General features: G+C 38.9%; 2 protein-coding genes and 1 long non-coding RNA gene across 5 annotated transcripts in view; 2 read left to right on the top strand and 1 right to left on the bottom strand.

Moving 5' to 3' along the window:
• slc4a1b (solute carrier family 4 member 1b (Diego blood group)) overlaps positions 1–5,260 on the top strand; it is a 20,084-nt gene extending 14,824 nt beyond the window's left edge. Inside the window, exons 11-17 of the mRNA XM_082151680.1 lie at positions 93–341; positions 464–553; positions 728–894; positions 3,598–3,839; positions 3,932–4,101; positions 4,220–4,393; positions 4,531–5,260. Of these exons, the coding sequence (XP_082007806.1) occupies positions 93–341; positions 464–553; positions 728–894; positions 3,598–3,839; positions 3,932–4,101; positions 4,220–4,393; positions 4,531–4,611 (1,173 nt within the window). The 3' untranslated portion in view covers positions 4,612–5,260. The remainder of the gene's footprint in view (positions 1–92; positions 342–463; positions 554–727; positions 895–3,597; positions 3,840–3,931; positions 4,102–4,219; positions 4,394–4,530) is intronic.
• LOC309485087 lies at positions 5,174–17,411 on the bottom strand. Its single transcript, XR_014201048.1, has 2 exons — positions 16,565–17,411; positions 5,174–6,858 (listed from the first exon to the last, which is right to left on the bottom strand). It is a non-coding gene; the product is annotated as an uncharacterized lncRNA (long non-coding RNA).
• atxn7l3b (ataxin 7 like 3b) lies at positions 11,660–19,633 on the top strand. Of its 3 annotated transcripts, none has more exons than XM_082151685.1 (8): positions 11,660–11,926; positions 12,656–12,776; positions 13,012–13,144; positions 15,106–15,277; positions 15,467–15,564; positions 15,720–15,778; positions 17,418–17,463; positions 17,945–19,633. In XM_082151685.1, the coding sequence occupies exons 2-8, from the start codon at positions 12,726–12,728 to the stop codon at positions 17,947–17,949; spliced, it is 564 nt and encodes a 187-aa protein (XP_082007811.1). In that variant the 5' UTR covers positions 11,660–11,926; positions 12,656–12,725; the 3' UTR covers positions 17,950–19,633. The 3 variants fall into 3 exon arrangements, with proteins under 3 accessions (XP_082007811.1, XP_082007810.1, XP_082007812.1); XM_082151686.1 differs by having other exon boundaries at positions 11,661–11,926; positions 15,720–15,742; XM_082151684.1 differs by lacking the exons at positions 17,418–17,463; positions 17,945–19,633 and having other exon boundaries at positions 15,720–16,571.

Genomic DNA, 19,633 nt, shown 5'->3' with positions numbered 1-19,633 from the left:
AGCATAGTTGTGATGATACTCTCTTAAGACATTAATATACAAATATTGTACAATAATATACCTTTCTCTCTTTGTTTCATCCTTCAATCTAGATTTTCAAAGAACACCCTCTTATCCTGAATTATGAACATTTAAACAGTACAGTTGAGGACCCTTGGCACTCAGTTGTCAACTATCAGAGACTCCTGGATAATGCTACAGGAAATGTATCTGTCGTGAGAAGCGTTCAGCACCAGCCTTATCCCAACACCGCTCTTCTGTCCATGTGTCTCATGTTTGGCTGTTTCTCCATTGCATACTACCTACGCATGTTCAAGAATGGCAAATTCCTGCCAGGCAAGGTAAATAGATTATTGAATATTGTGATCAAAATATGAGAACTTGACTGTTTATAGCAGGCTTCGGATTGCACCAGCTGTTTGTAAGTTCTTGCTTAAAATATAAAGATCTGTTTGGTGCATAGATTCGACGTTTGCTCGGTGACTTTGGAGTTCCCATTGCAATTTTCCTCATGGTTGCTATCGATATCAATATTGAGGATACATACACTCAGGTACGTTTGTAATTTAGTATTTGTGAATATTATTTAATTATAAATGAATTCCATGGAATTTTCAGATGGGCACTGAATGCCTTTATAGATAGATAGCACTTTTAGGGCACCAATTCAGATCCAATCCTGTAAAGTTACTGTCTTGACCTCTCTGACCTTTGACTTGTGTTACAGAAACTGGTGGTGCCTAAGGGTCTTCAGGTGTCCAACCCTAAGATGCGGGGTTGGATAATCAACCCTATGGGTGAACACAAGCCCTTCCCTGTGTGGATGATGTTCGCCTCTGTTGTTCCAGCTGTGTTGGTCTTCATCCTCATCTTCCTTGAGTCTCAGATCACCACGTGAGTAATGTTTTCTGGAGGAAGAGGATTTGGTACAATCAATTTCTGGTACAATTCGTTAACTGACAGGATCAGGCTCCACAAATTTTCAAATTTTCGGTCCTCACTCAAGTGAAAAATGCTGCACATACTCTAAAAAATAAAGGTTCTTTATTACCATTGATGTTCCATGAAGAATAATTAACATCATGGAATCTTCCCATTGCACAAAAGGTTCTTTATAGTGGAAAAAACGATCTTAGAGAAATATGAAATATTTTTCACACTAAAGGTGCATCCTAAAGGAGTATTTGTATACTTATGCATTATTCTCTGCTATTTTGTCATTTAAATAGTGTGAGTAGTGTGTTCACACTGAAAATTCCAAAAAGAAAAAGTGCACTTTATCCGAATGATGCACTTAATTATGGTAACTGAGGGAAAAAAATGGATGGTGTGGAATGCTGGACACTTCATGCACTCAAATGTCGAAAGCATTCCATATGTAGCTGAGGGTCAGTGCTGTCAGACTTTGATGTTGAAAGGCAAAATAAGCTATAACGGCCTGATACACTGTCAACTTTAGTGTAGTAAACGAAGCACAATGGCAAGTGGAAATAGTTTAATTCAGCCATATATGTTTGAACCAGAAACTGATTCAGAAGAAGTGGATTATACAGAGTCGTTTACATGTCGATGTATCAGAATTGTAATGCGTTTTATGTGTCACTCTCTACAACGTTGACACATAACGGTAATTGATATGATTACATTATCAAACAGCTAATAATGTGGTTCTAATGTTACACAAACCATGTTCCCGTTCACCATCTCAGAGTCAGACAGCTGCCTTCTAAAAATCAATATCCTTAGAAATGCTTTGAACAACTCAGAACGTCATTGGAGAAAGGCATATAATTCATCATAACATTGTAATATAAATCATATACACTCACCTAAAGGATTATTAGGAACACCTGTTCAATTTCTCATTAATGCAATTATCTAATCAACCAATCACATGGCAGTTGCTTCAATGCATGTAGGGGTGTGGTCCTGGTCAAGACAATCTCCTGAACTCCAAACTGAATGTCAGAATGGGAAAGAAAGGTGATTTAAGCAATTTTGAGCGTGGCATGGTTGTTGGTGCCAGACGGGTCGGACTGAGTATTTCACAATCTGCTCAGTTACTGAGATTTTCACGCACAATCATTTCTAGGGTTTACAAAGAATGGTGTGAAAAGGGAAAAACATCCAGTATGCGGCAGTCCTGTGGGCGAAAATGCCTTGTTGATGCTAGAGGTCAGAGGAGAATGGGCCGACTGATTCAAGCTGATAGAAGAGCAACTTTGACTGAAATAACCACTCGTTACAACCGAGGTATGCAGCAAAGCATTTGTGAAGCCACAACACGCACAACCTTGAGGCGGATGGGCTACAACAGCAGAAGACCCCACTGGGTACCACTCATCTCCACTACAAATAGGAAAAAGAGGCTACAATTTGCACGAGCTCACCAAAATTGGACAGTTGAAGACTGGAAAAATGTTGCCTGGTCTGATGAGTCTCGATTTCTGTTGAGACATTCAGATGGTAGAGTCAGAATTTGGCGTAAACAGAATGAGAACATGGATCCATCATGCCTGTTACCACTGTGCAGGCTGGTGGTGGTGGTGGTGGTGTAATGGTGTGGGGGATGTTTTCTTGGCACACTTTAGGCCCCTTAGTGCCAATTGGGCATCGTTTAAATGCCACGGCCTACCTGAGCATTGTTTCTGACCATGTCCATCCCTTTATGACCACCATGTACCCATCCTCTGATGGCTACTTCCAGCAGGGTAATGCACCATGTCACAAAGCTCGAATCATTTCAAATTGGTTTCTTGAACATGACAATGAGTTCACTGTACTAAAATGGCCCCCACAGTCACCAGATCTCAACCGAATAGAGCATCTTTGGGATGTGGTGGAACCGGAGCTTCGTGCCCTGGATGTGCATCCCACAAATCTCCATCAACTGCAAGATGCTATCCTATCAATATGGGCCAACATTTCTAAAGAATGCTTTCAGCACCTTGTTGAATCAATGCCACGTAGAATTAAGGCAGTTCTGAAGGCGAAAGGGGGTCAAACACAGTATTAGTATGGTGTTCCTAATAATCCTTTAGGTGAGTGTACATAATTCACCTGCTATATTGCTAAATCTACCTGATATTTCATATCAACAGAAAATTATACCTGGCTTCTCTTGATACTCCCCTACTTCGCAGCATAGTTAATTAAAGATTAAAGTCTAAACCCTGCACATGGTTTGTCTTAAAGAAGCATATTAAAAACACCACATCGATATATAAACAACATTAAAACGTGATATTCACCACAGGGGGACTATAAGAACTGTTCACAGAAAGGTTCTTTGGGGAACCCAGAATGGTTCTTCTATGGCATCATGGCGAAAACCCCTTTTTGGAACCTTTATTTTAAGAGTGCAACATAAAGTAAAAAATACAGTTATATAGAGAAGTATTACACACAGTGTGACAGAAAGTGAAAGTTACTGGTTGGGTTAGTGTGATGACCCTTGCTAGATTGGAGATGAAAGATTCTACTAATGCTTTCAAAAGAACATAAAAATAGAACAAATATATCTCTCTGAATAATGATTTGCAATGCTAATTTATTTATAAACTGATATTTTCACTTGTCCCTCATTCATTTTTCAAGACTAATTGTGAGTAAACCGGAGAGAAAAATGGTCAAGGGTTCTGGCTTCCACATGGATCTTCTCATCCTGGTGAGCATGGGAGGTCTGGGTGCCATATTTGGTGTTCCTTGGTTGAGTGCCGCAACCGTACGATCCGTATCTCATGCCAATGCCCTGACTGTCATGAGCAAGGGCCCAAAACCTGAGATTGAGAAGGTTCTGGAACAGAGAGTCAGTGGAGTAATAGTGGCTTTGCTTGTTGGTATGTTGACATACGTCTAACATTCTTCTTAACCTGGTCCTTACAGTACTATGCTTCCTAGAGATACATTAACAAACTGTGTCCGTTTGCAGGTCTTTCGATCCTCATGGAGCCCATTCTAAAAATGATTCCTATTGCGGCTCTGTTTGGAATCTTTCTGTACATGGGAATCACATCCCTCAGTGGGATTCAGCTTTGGGATCGAATTCTGCTCCTCCTCATTCCCAAAAAATATCACCCCAATGAACCCTATGCTACAAGAGTATGTCTGTGCTACCATTACTCTATTGGAATTCTTTGCATTTCGATTTCTTCTTCTTGTAAATGTTTATTCTCAAGTTTGGTTGCCTTTTGCATGTGGTCTCTGTCTCCCTCTGCAGGTCAGCACCAGTAGGATGCACGTGTTCACTGCGATCCAGATCGTGTGTCTGGCAGTCCTGTGGATGGTGAAATCGAGCCCTGTGTCACTGGCTCTACCGTTCATCCTGATACTCACCATCCCTCTGCGCATGTTCATGACTGGACGACTTTTCACTGAGCAAGAGATAAAATTTGTAAGTGGCACACTGACTAGCCTAGTCAGAGTAGCCTAGCAGTAGTCTACTTGACGTACATGCTATATTCCAAGTCATAGTGAACTTTCCATTTCACTTTTCATAATAATTCATAGTACTTTGTATCTTCAATATAGCTTGACGGTGATGATTCCAAGGCAACATTTGAAGAGGAGCCAGGAGTGGATGTGTATTCTGAATCTCAGATGCCATTATAGATCCTTTTCCTGCAACCAAACTCGTTTTTTTTTTAAGTGCAGCCAGCACATGAAAAATTTGACAAAACAATGAATTATGTTCATTTTACTGCTGTGTGTGGTTTTTCTGTCTGTAAATTGATATTACAATGGTCTAATACAGTTCTTACAAGATGACGTCATCATGACATGCAACATTTAAATATACAAGTGCCTTTAATAACTTTTGCACTAATATTCAGTAAGGTAGGCTAATGCATTATGAAGGTCTTTAAAATACACATAGGACCAGCTCATTTCACAGATAAGATATTCTCCCTGCATTATAAAGAAATGATTAATGTAGCCTAGGTCTTTTTTGTTTTGTTTTTATTTAATTTTAATTTTTACAAATAGGCCTACTTTGTCTTGTTGGAGAAGATTTGCTTTGCCCTCATAAAGATGTGCTATTACTGGTCTAGATGTCATTGGACTAGTAATGATCGTTCAAAAACTTAAAAAAAAACTTAATTATACCAGTATGTTATGCTGTCAGATAGATCTACATCAAAAAACATGTAACGGGCACAAAAAAAATAAAAAAAAATGTGACAATGTCAATGTGACAATGCATAACAGTGGCATATTTGGAATAAAAATTATTCTAATGCTACATAATGTGGCCATAATAGTTTGTTGTTATGCTGTTTTGCTTTACCATCAACAGAATGTTGTAACATATGGGACCCTAAAGTTAGTTTCCTTATGTCAACGCAGCCGTCATCTTTGAATGGTAAAAATTCAGATGAGGTTATTGCTCACAATGATTTTGTGCAACTTTGTGCAGCTATGGTTGTAAGAACCATTGGAATCTTGGTAGAGTTCTCTGATGATCAATAATATTTATAAGAGCTTATATGCACATACAGTACCATATGCAACATCCGACATTAATGATAAACCAAATTCTGTAAAAAATAAATAAATAAAAAATAAATAAATCAGCTGTTAGCAGATATGGATATTCATACATGTGAATTAATATGGTTTCAGAGACACACTTCACTTGCTCTATAGGTGTTCATGGACAGGATTCAACATTCCAATATGACTCTCAGCTTTCGTATAGATAAATCACTAGCAGGAAAGATTTCAAATAACAAAACAAAACATAATGCAACAGCATTATTTTAGTATCAGTGAGATACTGTTTTTTATTAAAGTCCCCCTGTGGTGAAAATCAAGCTTGTATGTCTAAGTGGTATTTTTAATATAGGCTACTTTAAGACAAACAATGTGCAAATTCATATGTCAAGTCAAGTCAAGTTTATTTGTATAGCGCTTTTCACAATACAGATTGTATCAAAGCAGCTTCACAGTATTAAATTAAAATAATACAACAAAGTTTGTTTCAAGAGGAATTTATTGATTGATAAAATTAGATTAAATATCCCCAAAATATCCCCAACTGAGCAAGCCAAAGGCAACAGTGGCAAGGAACCGAAAAACTCCATCAAGTGACCTAATGGTGTCCTAAAACTGCATCAGGTGACCTAATGGAGAAAAAAAAACCTTGGGAGAACCCAGGCTCAGTCGGGGGCCAGTTCTCCTCTGGCATTTATGAGCTAGAGGACGGATTGTAGTTTGATCTGTAGGATTATATGAATGCCTGGCTGAAGAGATGCGACTTTAATCTAGTTTTAAACTGGGAGAGCGAGTCTGAGCAACGAACAGTATCAGGAAGACTATTCCAGAGTTTTGGAGCCAAATGTGAAAATGCTCTCCCTCCTTTGGTGGTTCTGGATATCCTAGGTATGACCAAAAGCCTTGAATTTAGTGATCTTAAAGAGCGCGATGGATTATAGGGTGATAGAAGATCTGTTAAATAGACTGGAGCTAAGCCGTTTAGGGCTTTATAAGTCAGTAGCAATACCTTGTAATTAATACGGAACTTTATAGGTAACCAATGCAGTGATGATAAAATCGGTGTTATATGATCATATTTTCTTGATCTCGTAAGAACTCTTGCGGCGGCATTTTGGACAAACTGTAGCTTGTTTATTGAGGATGCAGGACAACCAGCTAATAAAGCATTACAGTAATCCAGTCTCGAGGTCATGAATGCATGAACTAACTTTTCTGCATCAGAAACTGATAGCATATTACGTAGCTTAGCAATGTTTCTAAGGTGGAAAAGGGCTGTTTTTGTAACATATGAAATATGATTTTCAAAAGACAGGTTGCAATCGAGTATAACACCCAGGTCTTTTACTGTAGAGGATAAAGTAACTGGACATCCTATGATGTTAAAGTTGTATTGTGCGAGGTTTTGTGGGCGGTTTTTTGAACCGATAAGTATTACCTCAGTCTTGTCTGGATTTAATAAAAGAAAATTACGCGTCATCCAATCTTTTATATCTTTAACACACTCTGTCAATTTGGAAAATTTAGCGTTTTCATCCGGCCGTGATGAAATATATATTTGAGTGTCATCAGCATAACAATGGAAACTAATTCCATGTTTCCTTATAATATTTCCAAGTGGCATCATATATATGGAAAATAACAGAGGGCCTAATACAGATCCCTGCGGCACTCCATAGTTTTCTGGAGTTATGATCGATTTTTCTCCATTTAAATAGACAAAATGGTAGCGGTCAGATAGGTATGATTTGAACCAGCTTAGTGCTTGTCCTTGAACACCAGTATAATTTTGTAGTCGATCTAAGAGTAATGTATGATCTATAGTATCGAACGCAGCACTAAGATCAAGTAAAACTAGTATTGAGATACAGCCTTGGTCAGAAGCTAAAACTAAATCATTTGTGATTTTAACGAGCGCAGTTTCAGTGCTATGATGCGGTCTGAATCCAGACTGAAACTTTTCATAGATATCATTTTGTTGCAAGAAAGAGCCCAGTTGAGCAGACACCACTTTTTCTAATATTTTAGACATAAATGGAAGATTTGAAATGGGTCTATAATTTGCTAGATTATTATGATCTAATTGTGGTTTCTTAATGAGAGGTTTTATAACTGCCAGTTTAAATGTTCTTGGAACATGACCTAAAGATAAAGACGAGTTAATAATATTGAGGAGAGGCTCTTCCACTACAGGTAACACTTCTTTCAGTAGTTTAGTTGGTATAGGATCTAATAAACATGTTGTTGTTTTAGATGAAGTGATACGTTTATTTAACTCTTTTTGTTCTATAGTTGTAAAGCACTGTAATTGTTCTTGCGGGGTGATAGTTGAAGCTGAATTATAAGGCGCGATTGAAGATTGAACGTTTACAATTGTGGTTCTGATGCTTTCTATTTTCTCAGTGAAGAAGTTCATGAAATCATTACTACTGAACTGTAACGGGATATTTTGTTCGGGTGACGTCTGTTTATTTGTTAGTCTAGCCACGGTGTTAAATAAAAACCTTGGATTGTTTTGGTTGTTTTCTATTAGTTTGCGGAGGTGCTCAACCCTGGCCGCTTTTAGGGCCTTTTTATAACGTGACACACTGTCTTTCCACGCGATTCTAAAGACCTCTAAATTAGTTTGTTTCCATTTACGCTCTAAAATACGGGTTTCTCTCTTTAAAACATGCGTAGTATTGTTATACCATGGTGCTTTATTTTTCTCTCTGACCTTTTTTAATTTAATAGGTGCAACCACATCCAATGTTCTAGAGAGAACGGTGCTCATAGTGCTAGTTAGTTCTTCTAGTTCATCTGTTTGTTTGGGTTCAGGCAGCAGCTGAGACAGATTAGATAAGCAATTTGAGAAATTATCTATGGTGGATGGGAGGATTGTTCTGCCTGGTTGATAACGCGACGCCGCATGACATATTACAGCAGTACGTAATATGCAAGTTACCATGTAGTGGTCAGTGACATCATCACTTTGTGGAATGATAACTATATCGGTTGGCTCGGTTCCATGTGATATAATTAAATCGAGTGTATGATTAAGACGATGTGTTGGTCCGGTGACGTTTTGCTTGACCCCAAATGAATTTAATAAATCTGTAAACGCAGCTCCTAACGCATCATTTGGATTATCTACGTCACGTGTATGTTCAAATCTCCAACAATTAATGCTTTATCGACATTGACTAATAGGTCTGAGAGAAAATCTGCAAACTCTTTTAGGAAATCAGCGTAAGGCCCTTGCGGTCTATATACGGTAGCCAAGGCTAGAGATAATAGGGATGTTTTTCTAACATCTAAGAGCGTAACATTTAGTACAAGTACTTCAAATGAAATAAACGTATAACCCGTTTTCTGAGTAACATTTAGAATATCTTTATAAATGGTTGCAACACCTCCGCCACGACCAATCAGACGGGGCTCATGCTTATAACAGTATCCAGGAGGAGTAGACTCATTAATACCGAAATAATCATTTGGTTTAAGCCAGGTTTCAGTAAGGCAAAGTACATCGAAGCTATTATCTGTGACTATTTCATTTACAATAACTGCCTTAGGTGTGAGTGATCTAATGTTTAGAAGACCTAGCTTTAGAAATAGTTTTTGTTTACCAATAGCAACATTTTCTGTTTTAATAACAATTAGATTTTTCCTAGATCCTGCAGTAGATTTATTATTTGATCTCACTAAACGAGGAATAGACACGGTTTCTATGCAATGTTCTACACTAGTATTTATATCAGTTAAATTGGTGCAGCAGAGACTTTGATTTGGACTTTTGGTTACTAGTCAAAGGGTATTTAACATTTTGGAGATGTTATCTGACAGAAGATCCGCTCCGAATCTGCTTGGGTGTAAGCCATCAGCACGGAAAAGCCTAGGACGCTCCCAAAACAGATTCCAATTATTTACAAAGAGCAGTTTCTGCTCATTGCACCATGACATTAACCATTCATTTAGCGCAAATAATCTGCTGAACTTTTCATGCCCTAATCGGTACGTGGGAAGCGGTCCTGACACAATAATCGTTGTTTCAGGCGATGTGCTGCGTACCGTATCGATTAGATTCCTGAAGTCTTTCTTCAGAATCTCCGTCTGGCGCAGCCTGATGTCGTTCACTCCCGCGTGCAGGACCACAGTTCCGACGCGCTCGTCACCGTTCAGGATCTCGGGAACGCGAGCAGCGATTTCAGAAACACGAGCACCAGGAAAGCAGTGACTGTGCACCTTACTTTTACCTAACGTAGCGTGTACGTGCCGAACGATGGAATCGCCGATGATCACAGCATCGCGTTCTGTTTCGCGTAGAGGGGAGAAGCGGTTTTGTGTGGATAACTCGAAAACCGGGAGGGTCGGAGAAAGTCTTGGTCTAAACCTGACTCGCGTCTTCCGCTGCGGAACCACCCAGGCTTCGTGGTGGCGTGTTGGAGCCGGAGTGAACGAGACCATGGCTGATTGCGACCGATGCTGAGGAACGCACGGAGTAGACGCGGTCGGAGTCAGCGGGTTAGTAACGTTAAACACTGATTTGTGTGCATCGGCGCGTGATGTTTCAAGAGCCAAACACCGGTCTCTCAGCTCGGCCTGTCTCAATAAAAGGTCGTGGATCTGTTTCTCAACAGCTTCCAGCTCAGACTGCAGTGCGTGCAGCTCAAATGTGTCCTCACCTGCACCAAATGGTAGACTACTTACATCTGATATATTCGCCATTTTAACAGATGGATAGTGAGTTAGCAACGAAGCTACCAGTGATGCTATCAATATTAATACTAATTTATGACTGAAGTCTTGGATATAATCCGTTTATTTTATTTTATTTTATTTTATTTTTTTATTTTTAGTGGTAGGGGTGTAGAGTAGACGCACGATAGGCGAAAAAAATATGTTTGTTTGTAAGTGAGTGTGGAGAAGACACGTTCAGCCGTGATCCACGGACGTACCTTTAAGAGTATCCAGCGTTGGATCACTAATAGGCTTGAGACGCGTCTGCTCAACAGTCCGCGTTGTAACTATGAGGTTTTTTAGGTTGTTTTTTTTAGTGGTAGAGGTGTAGAGTAGACGCACGATAGGCGAACAAAAAATAAATAAAATGTTTGTTTGTAAGTGAGTGTGGAGAAGACGCGTTCAGCCGTGATCCACGGACGTACCATATCCAACGTTGGATCACTAATAGGCTTGAGACGCGTCTGCTCAACAGTCCGCGTTGTAACTATGAGGTTTGAGCAGTAGTGCTTCTCAGTGAGGAAAAGTAGAAAATGTTCGTTGTAAGAGAGTTTAAAGAGAAAAATCAAGAATTATAAATCAAATCGATAGAGCTTCAAAAACAACAACGCATTCAGACGCGACGCATGATAATAACAGGACAAGACATTACTCACCGTGTTTGTTGAGTGATTCTTACTCACCTGAGCTTTTATAAACTCAAAGGCGCGAGAGAAAATAAATAAATAAAAATAGCTGAGCGCACGGGTGGCGCGTTAACAGGCTAGCGAATTACTAGCGTGTTGTGCTAGTAGTAACGGAAGCTATGTCAGGTTAATCTGAGATGTTGGGTAAGCTGTATTTAGTTTTAGTATAAACAACTAGAAATTGTAGCAAATGATGTAGTAAACTTATTATGTCAACACCATTGCTGAATATGTTCTCTTTAAAACGGCAGTTAACCACAGACAGTCACTAAAACAGATTGAAATCGCTGGTGTTTCTGACGTCACAAACTACCTTACCCAATTACATCAATGTGTGATCGTCAACGAGCTGGTGCGAGTAAGTGGAGGCGGGGCTAATTTGCATAATAGAACCACATTAAATGAGGCATGGTTGTAAAGCTATTTCAAGTTATGAAAGACTTTTTATTATTATTAAAATATGTTTAAATGTCATTTTGGTGATCAAAGATGAGTTTTAAGGGATACAATTATTTACTTACAGGGGGACTTTAATATTTTAAATTAGCTGTTATGTTTTCCGTTTACATTTTACATTTTAATTTTAGTTAAAAAATGATTAATTATGTTGTGTTTCTGTATAAGAATATATAGCAGATACGACAAAATAAGTGAGAACTTTAGTTTAATTTCCATTTTATTTCTCTCAGACCTGGCTAGACGATTCTGCGGTGACGGTGAGGCATTTCAGCAGCATACGATGAACGAGAATCGATTGGTGAGGTCTGGGTAAAGGGAAATGGAAATGGAAGTCTGCGGACGAGGATAAGAGATTGAACGCTGAATGTGGAACTTTGTTTTGTCAGTGAGGAAATACTTTAAGGGAAATGTCTCATTGGCCCTGTTGTATGTGTTCCCTTTCATGCGCATATCATTAATGGGACAAAGACCTAGTAGAGACAAATTTCATTATTGATTTGAACAGATGAGCAGCTTCAGTCAGTGGAGTGAACAGACCGACAACAGCAACAGCCTCCATTCCAGAGCTGGTGAGTGACAGACAGTAATGTCCATATAATACAGATAAACAATAGAGATCACACGACAGTATTTTTGGGGATTTTCGGAAGCAGTATGAAGTGCTATAACCTCTTACGACTCAAATTCAAGTCAGTCAGTAGAGGGCGGCTATCCAAGCCAATGGACGCAAATCTTACCCTGTAAACATCTTTATAATATTAATAATAAAATGTTTTGCATCAATCATACTTAATGACGTACTTTGTCACTTATTATCTTATGCCATTACAGCATTTTAGTTAATCTGTGTTCAAGCTTCTGAACGTAACCTGTTATTTCAGTCAAGGCGAACGAAGGCGAGCCGGGATGTAACGTTAACTTAACGTTACGTGTTATCAATCATCGATTGACAAAAGTATATGATACATGTTACCCTTGTTAATACGAAACAGCATTAATCATTGCGATATGATATGCGAGTGTTTGCAGTACGCAGTATAAACGGCCCTTATTCGAGGCAATGCATTGACTATCGCTCATTCCTTTAGCAGTGTTTTTTTTTTTTTTTTTTTTTTTTTTTACAGCGGTGTGTATCATTTATATATCCGATTGTTCATAATATTATAAGTACATCCATAAATACACGGTGAGGACTTTTGTTTTGTATGCTTTTATAATTTCAGCCGGGATCATATATTGCTGTCTCATTCCCTGCCTGTTTCTCTGTTTGTCTTCCTTTGTTTGGGTTGTTGTTTCAGCCTCTCCTCAGCCCATGACTGCTGCACTACAGAATGTAGACAGCAGTGCTTTCTCCTGGAGCTTTTGCAAATGAAAATGGAGGACGTGTCTCTGTCCAGTATGGACAACAGTAAGATGGAGGTGAGCCTTTGTTTTTCATGTTATATTCTGCTTAATTTGATCAGTGTTAAATAAACAAAAGCTTATGCGGGTGTGTCATGAAGCTCATCTCTTAGGATATACATTTTACACTCATTTCATTGGTTTTCCCAGCTGTGTCCAGTGAGTGCGATGTGAATGTGATGTTAATCTTTCTGAATGTTACTATGTGATTCAAGCGCATTAATGCTTGCATGTGTCGCGCCTTCACCCACAGGGCTTTGCTCAAGAGATCCTGTCTGACCTGGTGGAAGATACCTGTCTGGGTCTTTGTTTTGAAGTTCACAGGGCTGTCAAACAGGGATACTTTTTCCTGGATGATACAGACCAAGAGAGTATGAAAGACTTTGGTGAGACTCTGACACGTTTCTTGATTATGGCAATCAACTGTTTGGTCTCTTGAATACATGGATGGAAAACAGAGGTTTATTTCACAAATGTTTTATGCAATATTCCACTTTAGCACTTACGTTAAAGATTTGTTCACCAAAAAATGAAAACTCTGTCATTTATTACTTACCCTCGTGTCGTTACACACCTGTAAGACTGTCGTTCATCTTCGAAACACAAATTAAGATATTTTAAATGAAATCTGAGAGCTCTCTGCATAGACAGCTACGCAACAACCACTTTGACGCTTCAAAAAGTTCATAAAGAGATCGTAAAACTAATCCATATAAATTGAGCGGTTTATTTTATATGATGAACAGATTTAATTTAGGATTCTATTAACTTTTAACCATTGATCAGCAAACATAACAGAAGCTCAACCACCTGCTTGGTGCCTAAGAACAAACCTCATTGGTTCTTGCGGAAGCTCAAACGTGCTGCGCAACACGAGAATGAACCTCATTAGTTCTTGCAGAAGCTCAAACGTGCTGCGTAACACAAGAATGAACCTCATTGGTTCTTGCATGTCAAGCGAACATGCTTGAGCTTCCATTTATCACAACTGATGTGTGAGTTGATGAATGTTTATATGTGAATAAAAGCCTAAATTCAATCTGTTCATCATATAAAGCAATTTGTGCCTCTTCAGAAAATTTGGACTAAAATGCTCAATTCATATGGATTAGTTTTACGATCTCTTTATGAACTTTTTGAAGCATCAAAGTGGCAAGTGCGTAGCTATCTATGGAGGAACAGAAAGCTGTAAGATTTCATCAAAAAGATCTTCACTTGTGTTCCGAAGAACTGTTTGAGCATAAACAACATCTGCAAAGTTACAATGCACAAAGTTCAAAGCAAAGGGAGATATTTTCTTTTAAAGAAATTGCTTTAAGGACTACAACAAACGGCTGGTAAGGACTACAACAAACGGCTGGTAGGGACTACACGACTTTCCTCCCGGGTTAGTGACATCACAAACCCTAAAATTTACATAAACCCTGCCCCCGGGAATGCGATTTATAGATTATCAAGACAGAATATGCCAATCAATGACTAGAAGATAACTACACATAAGCAACATTAATTCATCAACTAACCATTCAGAAACGTCCTGTTGCATTCTACATGTTGTCACTTCTTCTTGAGTCTCTCCATCATTGTCTGACTCTGGTTTGAACATAAAAGGCTAAAAGTTTTTTACATTTTCAGTGCATGTCTGTGTGAGGTAAAAGGACATGAGCTATTGAAGCTCCGCCCCCTGTGCCAGGAGCAGCAGCTCATTTGCAAGGGAATAACACAAAAACAACGTGACAATTTTAACATGCTATATAAAAATATCTGTGGAGTATTTTGAGCTAAAACTTCACATACACACTCTGGGGACATCAAAGACTTATTTTACATCTTGTGAAAAGGGCATTATACCACCCCTTTAAAAGTAACCATGAAAGCAAAATTGGCCATTCTTATTTTATGGAATATTGCTTATTTATTGCGTATTTATTATAAATGATTTATTCGTGTGCATCATTATTTTTTACAATAATCTTCAATCAAAATAACTTCCCCTCCTCCTTGCAGCAACCCTCTGATATGATGTGTTTACTGGTGTGAGGGCGGAACAGCCTGTCACTCACATGAGATCACAGCAATAGAAACCACAACCATCCAATCAATTCCAGATGGGCAAAATCAAGTCCTGTCCTATATATTTTTCTTATTCCCTGCCCCTCCACCATTTTTACAGTTCAGAATCGTTACGGTTATTACGGCATGGTGTGAATGCAGCTTTTCTCCCATTTATTCTAATGTGAGTAAGTGAACCGACTTGATGTATGCGGTATTTGGAGGAACTGACCCAAATTTAAGCAGTCTTTAACTGAAAATCCACCTGAAACACATTTTTCACTGTCTCTTGTAGAAATCGTGGACCAGCCTGGAGTAGACATTTTTGGGCAAGTGTACAACCAGTGGAAAAACAAAGAGTGCGTATGTCCCAACTGCAGCCGGAGCATCGCCGCCTCACGCTTTGCTCCTCACCTGGAGAAATGCCTCGGCATGGGCCGCAACAGCAGTCGCATCGCCAACCGCAGGTATTATGACTAAACATTACATTCACCGCCCATAGGAAACTGTAGATGCCACCTGAACTCCAGGCACATGTTCATAAAGGGTTGTGCTTGTCTGAATTTCTGGAATCCATTATTGATAATGCTGGTCATGTGACTGCGCTTTTGGAACATGTGAGGGTAATGTGTGTGTGTGTATAAATGTACATTTAGAATTGCAAGCGGCAACAACACGAACAAATCAGAGAGCGATCAAGAAGACAATGATGATGTCAACGACAATGACTGGTCTTATGGGGCAGAAAAGAAAGGTGAGACTGTTATACATCACCTTTCTTGGGAATATTCTGGATTATTGCTAAACCACTTGAGGGACTTCATTGCATAAATAGTGACTGCAACTATTTATCAATATCTCTGTGTGTTTTTGCATTTTAACATTATATTACAATATTTTGCTTTTCAGCCAAGAAGAGAAAGTCAGATAAGGTATTTTTACATTCTTTGAAACAACCTGTACTCTTGGTAAGTTTGTTTTACTGTTATGGGTGTTTTTTTCTGCTCTTAGATGGTCTCTCATCATTTGTAGCCACAGAATCTGGTGCTCTAGACTTAGCTGTAACATTAGTTTATTAAAGGGTGTAGAATTCTTATCCACAATTCCCGTCAACAATAATGTTTTGGATACAAGCTGTTTATACAGACACAGGGCCCTATCAAACAGCCGGCGCAATGCAGCACCAGGTGCGACGCAGGTGTTTTTTGCTAGTTTCAGTGCGACACAGTTATCATTTTCGCATCCTGCCCCACGTTGTTTAAATAGCAAATGCATTCAGGCGCATTGGTGGCACGTTGCTATTTTGAGGCAACTGAAATAGACTGCACCAATGACCAACTGAAACCTGGTATACATTTTTATTTGTTATTTAAAGAGCACGTTAGTAATATGCGTCTATAGGTGGGTCCACAATGCGTGTACACTTTGTCCCGTAGATGGTCTGCTCGCACGCAAATCAGTTTCCTCGCTAGAGAAGTGTTCAGTTTTTCCACTTGCAAATTCCGCCTTGTAAATAGCAATCTGCCATGGGGCGAGCACAACTGGCTTTTAAAGGGAACGGAGATGAGACTCTGATTGGTTTATTGCACGTTATGCCCAAAACACACCCATTATTCATTAAGCGAATAGACACAACCTTTTAGACCATGCGCCTGGCGCGCCGACCATTTTTCCTGTCGTAAAACTAGCAAAAGTGGATTCGGACATGCTCTAAGTGTGCTTTAGACCATGAGCTTAGATCGTTAAAGGAACACTCCACCGTTTTTTGAAATAGGGCTTATTCACCTTCTTTCCCACATTTAGATAGGTGGGCAAATGCATTTTTGTCTCAGTGCATGCATTGTTTTAGTTTGACAGGGTCGGCGTGAGCTTAGCTTAGCATAATGAATGGAATCCTTTGTTGCCAGCTTGCATGTCCTGAATAAAAGTGATATAAAAATATAAAAAAAACCCTACCTAATTACTTCTTGTGGCCTGCGTATTCACAACAAGCACAAATAGCAATGCAGATTAACACTAGGCGATTTCCTAGGCAGATATTGACTTATATATTAAGGACTATATTAGGGGGAAGCACAGGCGAAGCACTGCTACTTGGGCGTGATATCTCTGCGCCCAAGTAGCAGTGCTTCGCCTGTGCTTCCCCCTAATATAGTCCCAAGTCAAAATCTGCATAGGAAATCGCCTAGTGTTAATCTGCATCGCTATTTGTACTTGTTGTGAATACGCAGGCCACAAGAAGTAATTAGGTGGTTTTTAAAAAAAAATTTATATCACTCAGGACATGCTAGCTGGCAACAAAGGATTCCATTCATTATGCTAAGCTAAGCTAGCGCCAACCCTGTCAAACTAAAACAATGCATGCACTGAGACAAAAATGCATTTGCCCACCTATCTAAATGTAGGAAAGAAGGTGAATAAGCCCTATTTCAAAAAACGGTGGAGTGTTCCTTTAAAATAGGGCCCATTATCTCTCTAATCAGTGCTAGAGTGTAGTGTATTGTTGCTTGCATCATTCTTTTACAATGTCTTTTCATTACTTTCATTTGCATATCCTGGCTGCAGGCTAATGTTTGGTTGTTTTTTTGTTTTTGTTTTTTGGTACAGAATCCAAATTCACCAAGAAGATCTAAATCCATGAAACATAAAAATGGTAAGTATGTGCACTTCCATCCAAAACAAACCGATTGTGTGAAATCTCTAACAGTATATCAACAGTATATCAAGTGTTAAGGCCCCGATATACTCACAGCAAAGTTTTATTTTTTGTTCTTTGCTTAGAGATAAAAAATAATTTTGAAATACTTTTGCAGTGAAATGCTATTAGCGAACGTCCCGATACCACCCATACTACTGAGAGCAGCAATTAGAAGATGTTAATATGCATCGCGTGCATTTCTGTCAATAGCAAAATAAACAAAACAAAAATGACAGCGGTGAGAAAACAACAGTTAAGAAAGTGTCTGATTGCGATATGGATATGTTTGCGCAAGCTCTGCAATTCATCACTTCAGTCAAGTCATGTTTATTTATATAGCACTTTATACAATAGATTGCTAGCAAGTTGATTGACATTATTAAACATGAAAAAATCAGTGTGACTTTCAATTAGAATTACAACTGTGTTTCGACAGACTGAACAGAAGAAATGAAGTGGAGAAGATTTCCACATCAAAGAAGGCGGAGCCTCAGAGCCACAACTACCATTACGTAATCGCCATGGACCGATGGTAGTTTCGAAGGGATTTACTAACGAGCAAACTTTTCTGGAAAGTTTGCTTTGCCAAGCTGTTTCGACTCCCAAATTGAACTTTGTTTTGGCCTGATTTTGTTCAAAATGACATACCACAAGTTCAGCTTTCTTCAATTTTGCTTGAAGTATATCGGGGCCTTTAGGGGCCATTCACACAGGACGCGTTTTTGCGTCGAAAAAAGGAATGAGAAAAAAATGCAAGTACACTTTCTTTTTTTTTTCTTTTTTTTTTATAAATATAGTTGAACTACTTTTATCTTAAGCACGGCATTTTTAGAATGCCGTGTCATGCACGTGACTCTGCAAAATACACGAGCGCAACAATCGAACACATTCGTCTAGCCGGTTTACAGTGAAACCAATTGAATTGCAGCGCAGTAGAATGCAAAAACAGACTCCGTGTTAACGGCCCCTTACGGTGCATTTAGCATGTTCAAGGTCCAATTTGAAAGCTTTACATGCTGAAAAATGTTGTAAGTGATATTGTATGCTAGCAGTCTTTATTTAAGTCAGTGAAAGTTATTGACAAAAAGATAAGACATTATAATTAACTGTCTGGTGAATAATTTTCTTAAAGCTTTGCTGGTTCCTAAACGGCGTGTGGAGAATCAGGACAGTTCGTGTGTTTTGCTAAGAGACGAGACATTCTCTCAATAACACTGTGCAGGAGTCACTCACTACCCACAGTGCCACACGGTTTACCTTATCACAGGATTGTGTGAGCTGAGTTATGCTGATCAGTGGAGGAGATGTGGACTAATTCTTCTGTCATTCAGTTTACATTAGTTATTTTTTTCTTCATGTTTCGTCTTCAGAAATGTTTGCACAATCTCTCATATCCTGTTCATGCAGCTTTGATGGCTGGTCTCTCAAAAATGGCACATCTAGGATAGAGGAACTTGCACGATGCTCTCAGGGAGGAAGTTAGAACTCAGATCATCATGTCGGCAGGCAGAAAGAGCCGAGTCGTAGACGCTGGGCCAGTTGAGCTCTCCCATAACTAAGGTGCAGGATTCTCTCTAACGCATACATTTTCATGAGTCATTTCTCATTCTGGGAGGATTTTGCATCCGTTAATAATGAAATTGTTAAAGATTAATTGCAGATCATGATCATAAATCAGTGTGAACTGTTCCCCATTAGGTAATTACCACACAATGTTTTAATGTATTTTTTTTGGAGAATCATGATCCAGTAGAGTTGTTTCCTTTCTCTGTAGTTCAATAGCCAAAATGTGGTACAGTTGTACTATGTTATGTCACTAGTTCTATAGCATATTATCATTAAAAAAAAAAATTCAATAGTAAGTTATTGGTTACAAAGAGAGTTTGGCATAGATCTCCAGAAAGAATTAAGTCTTGAGAATATCTTTATCATTGTAATTTGTTTTTCTTCTCTCAACTTGTTTTATGTATTAGATGTTTACAGTGTAAAGTGTCCTGTGCGGTCTCACTTTGTTTGTAACTGTATATATATTTGACTAGGTGAAAGATGCTGCTATCCTGACCGTGAGCCATACGCTTATGGGCATGTCATCCATGTAATAAAACAAATCAGAACTCTGAACATG

Source organism: Leuciscus leuciscus (assembly GCF_965113295.1).
Source record: "Leuciscus leuciscus genome assembly, chromosome: 21".
Taxonomy (NCBI): domain Eukaryota; kingdom Metazoa; phylum Chordata; class Actinopteri; order Cypriniformes; family Leuciscidae; genus Leuciscus; species Leuciscus leuciscus.
This window is presented reverse-complemented; position numbering and strand designations above follow the sequence as displayed.

Bases quoted from the DNA above. Each gene is read 5' to 3' on its own strand.
- atxn7l3b (XM_082151684.1), top strand. From the start codon at position 12,726: ATGAAAATGGAGGACGTGTCTCTGTCCAGTATGGACAACAGTAAGATG. The intron at 15,278-15,466 runs GTATTATGACTA...ATGTACATTTAG, and splicing joins AGTCGCATCGCCAACCGCAG to AATTGCAAGCGGCAACAACA. The intron at 15,565-15,719 runs GTGAGACTGTTA...TTTGCTTTTCAG, and splicing joins TTATGGGGCAGAAAAGAAAG to CCAAGAAGAGAAAGTCAGAT.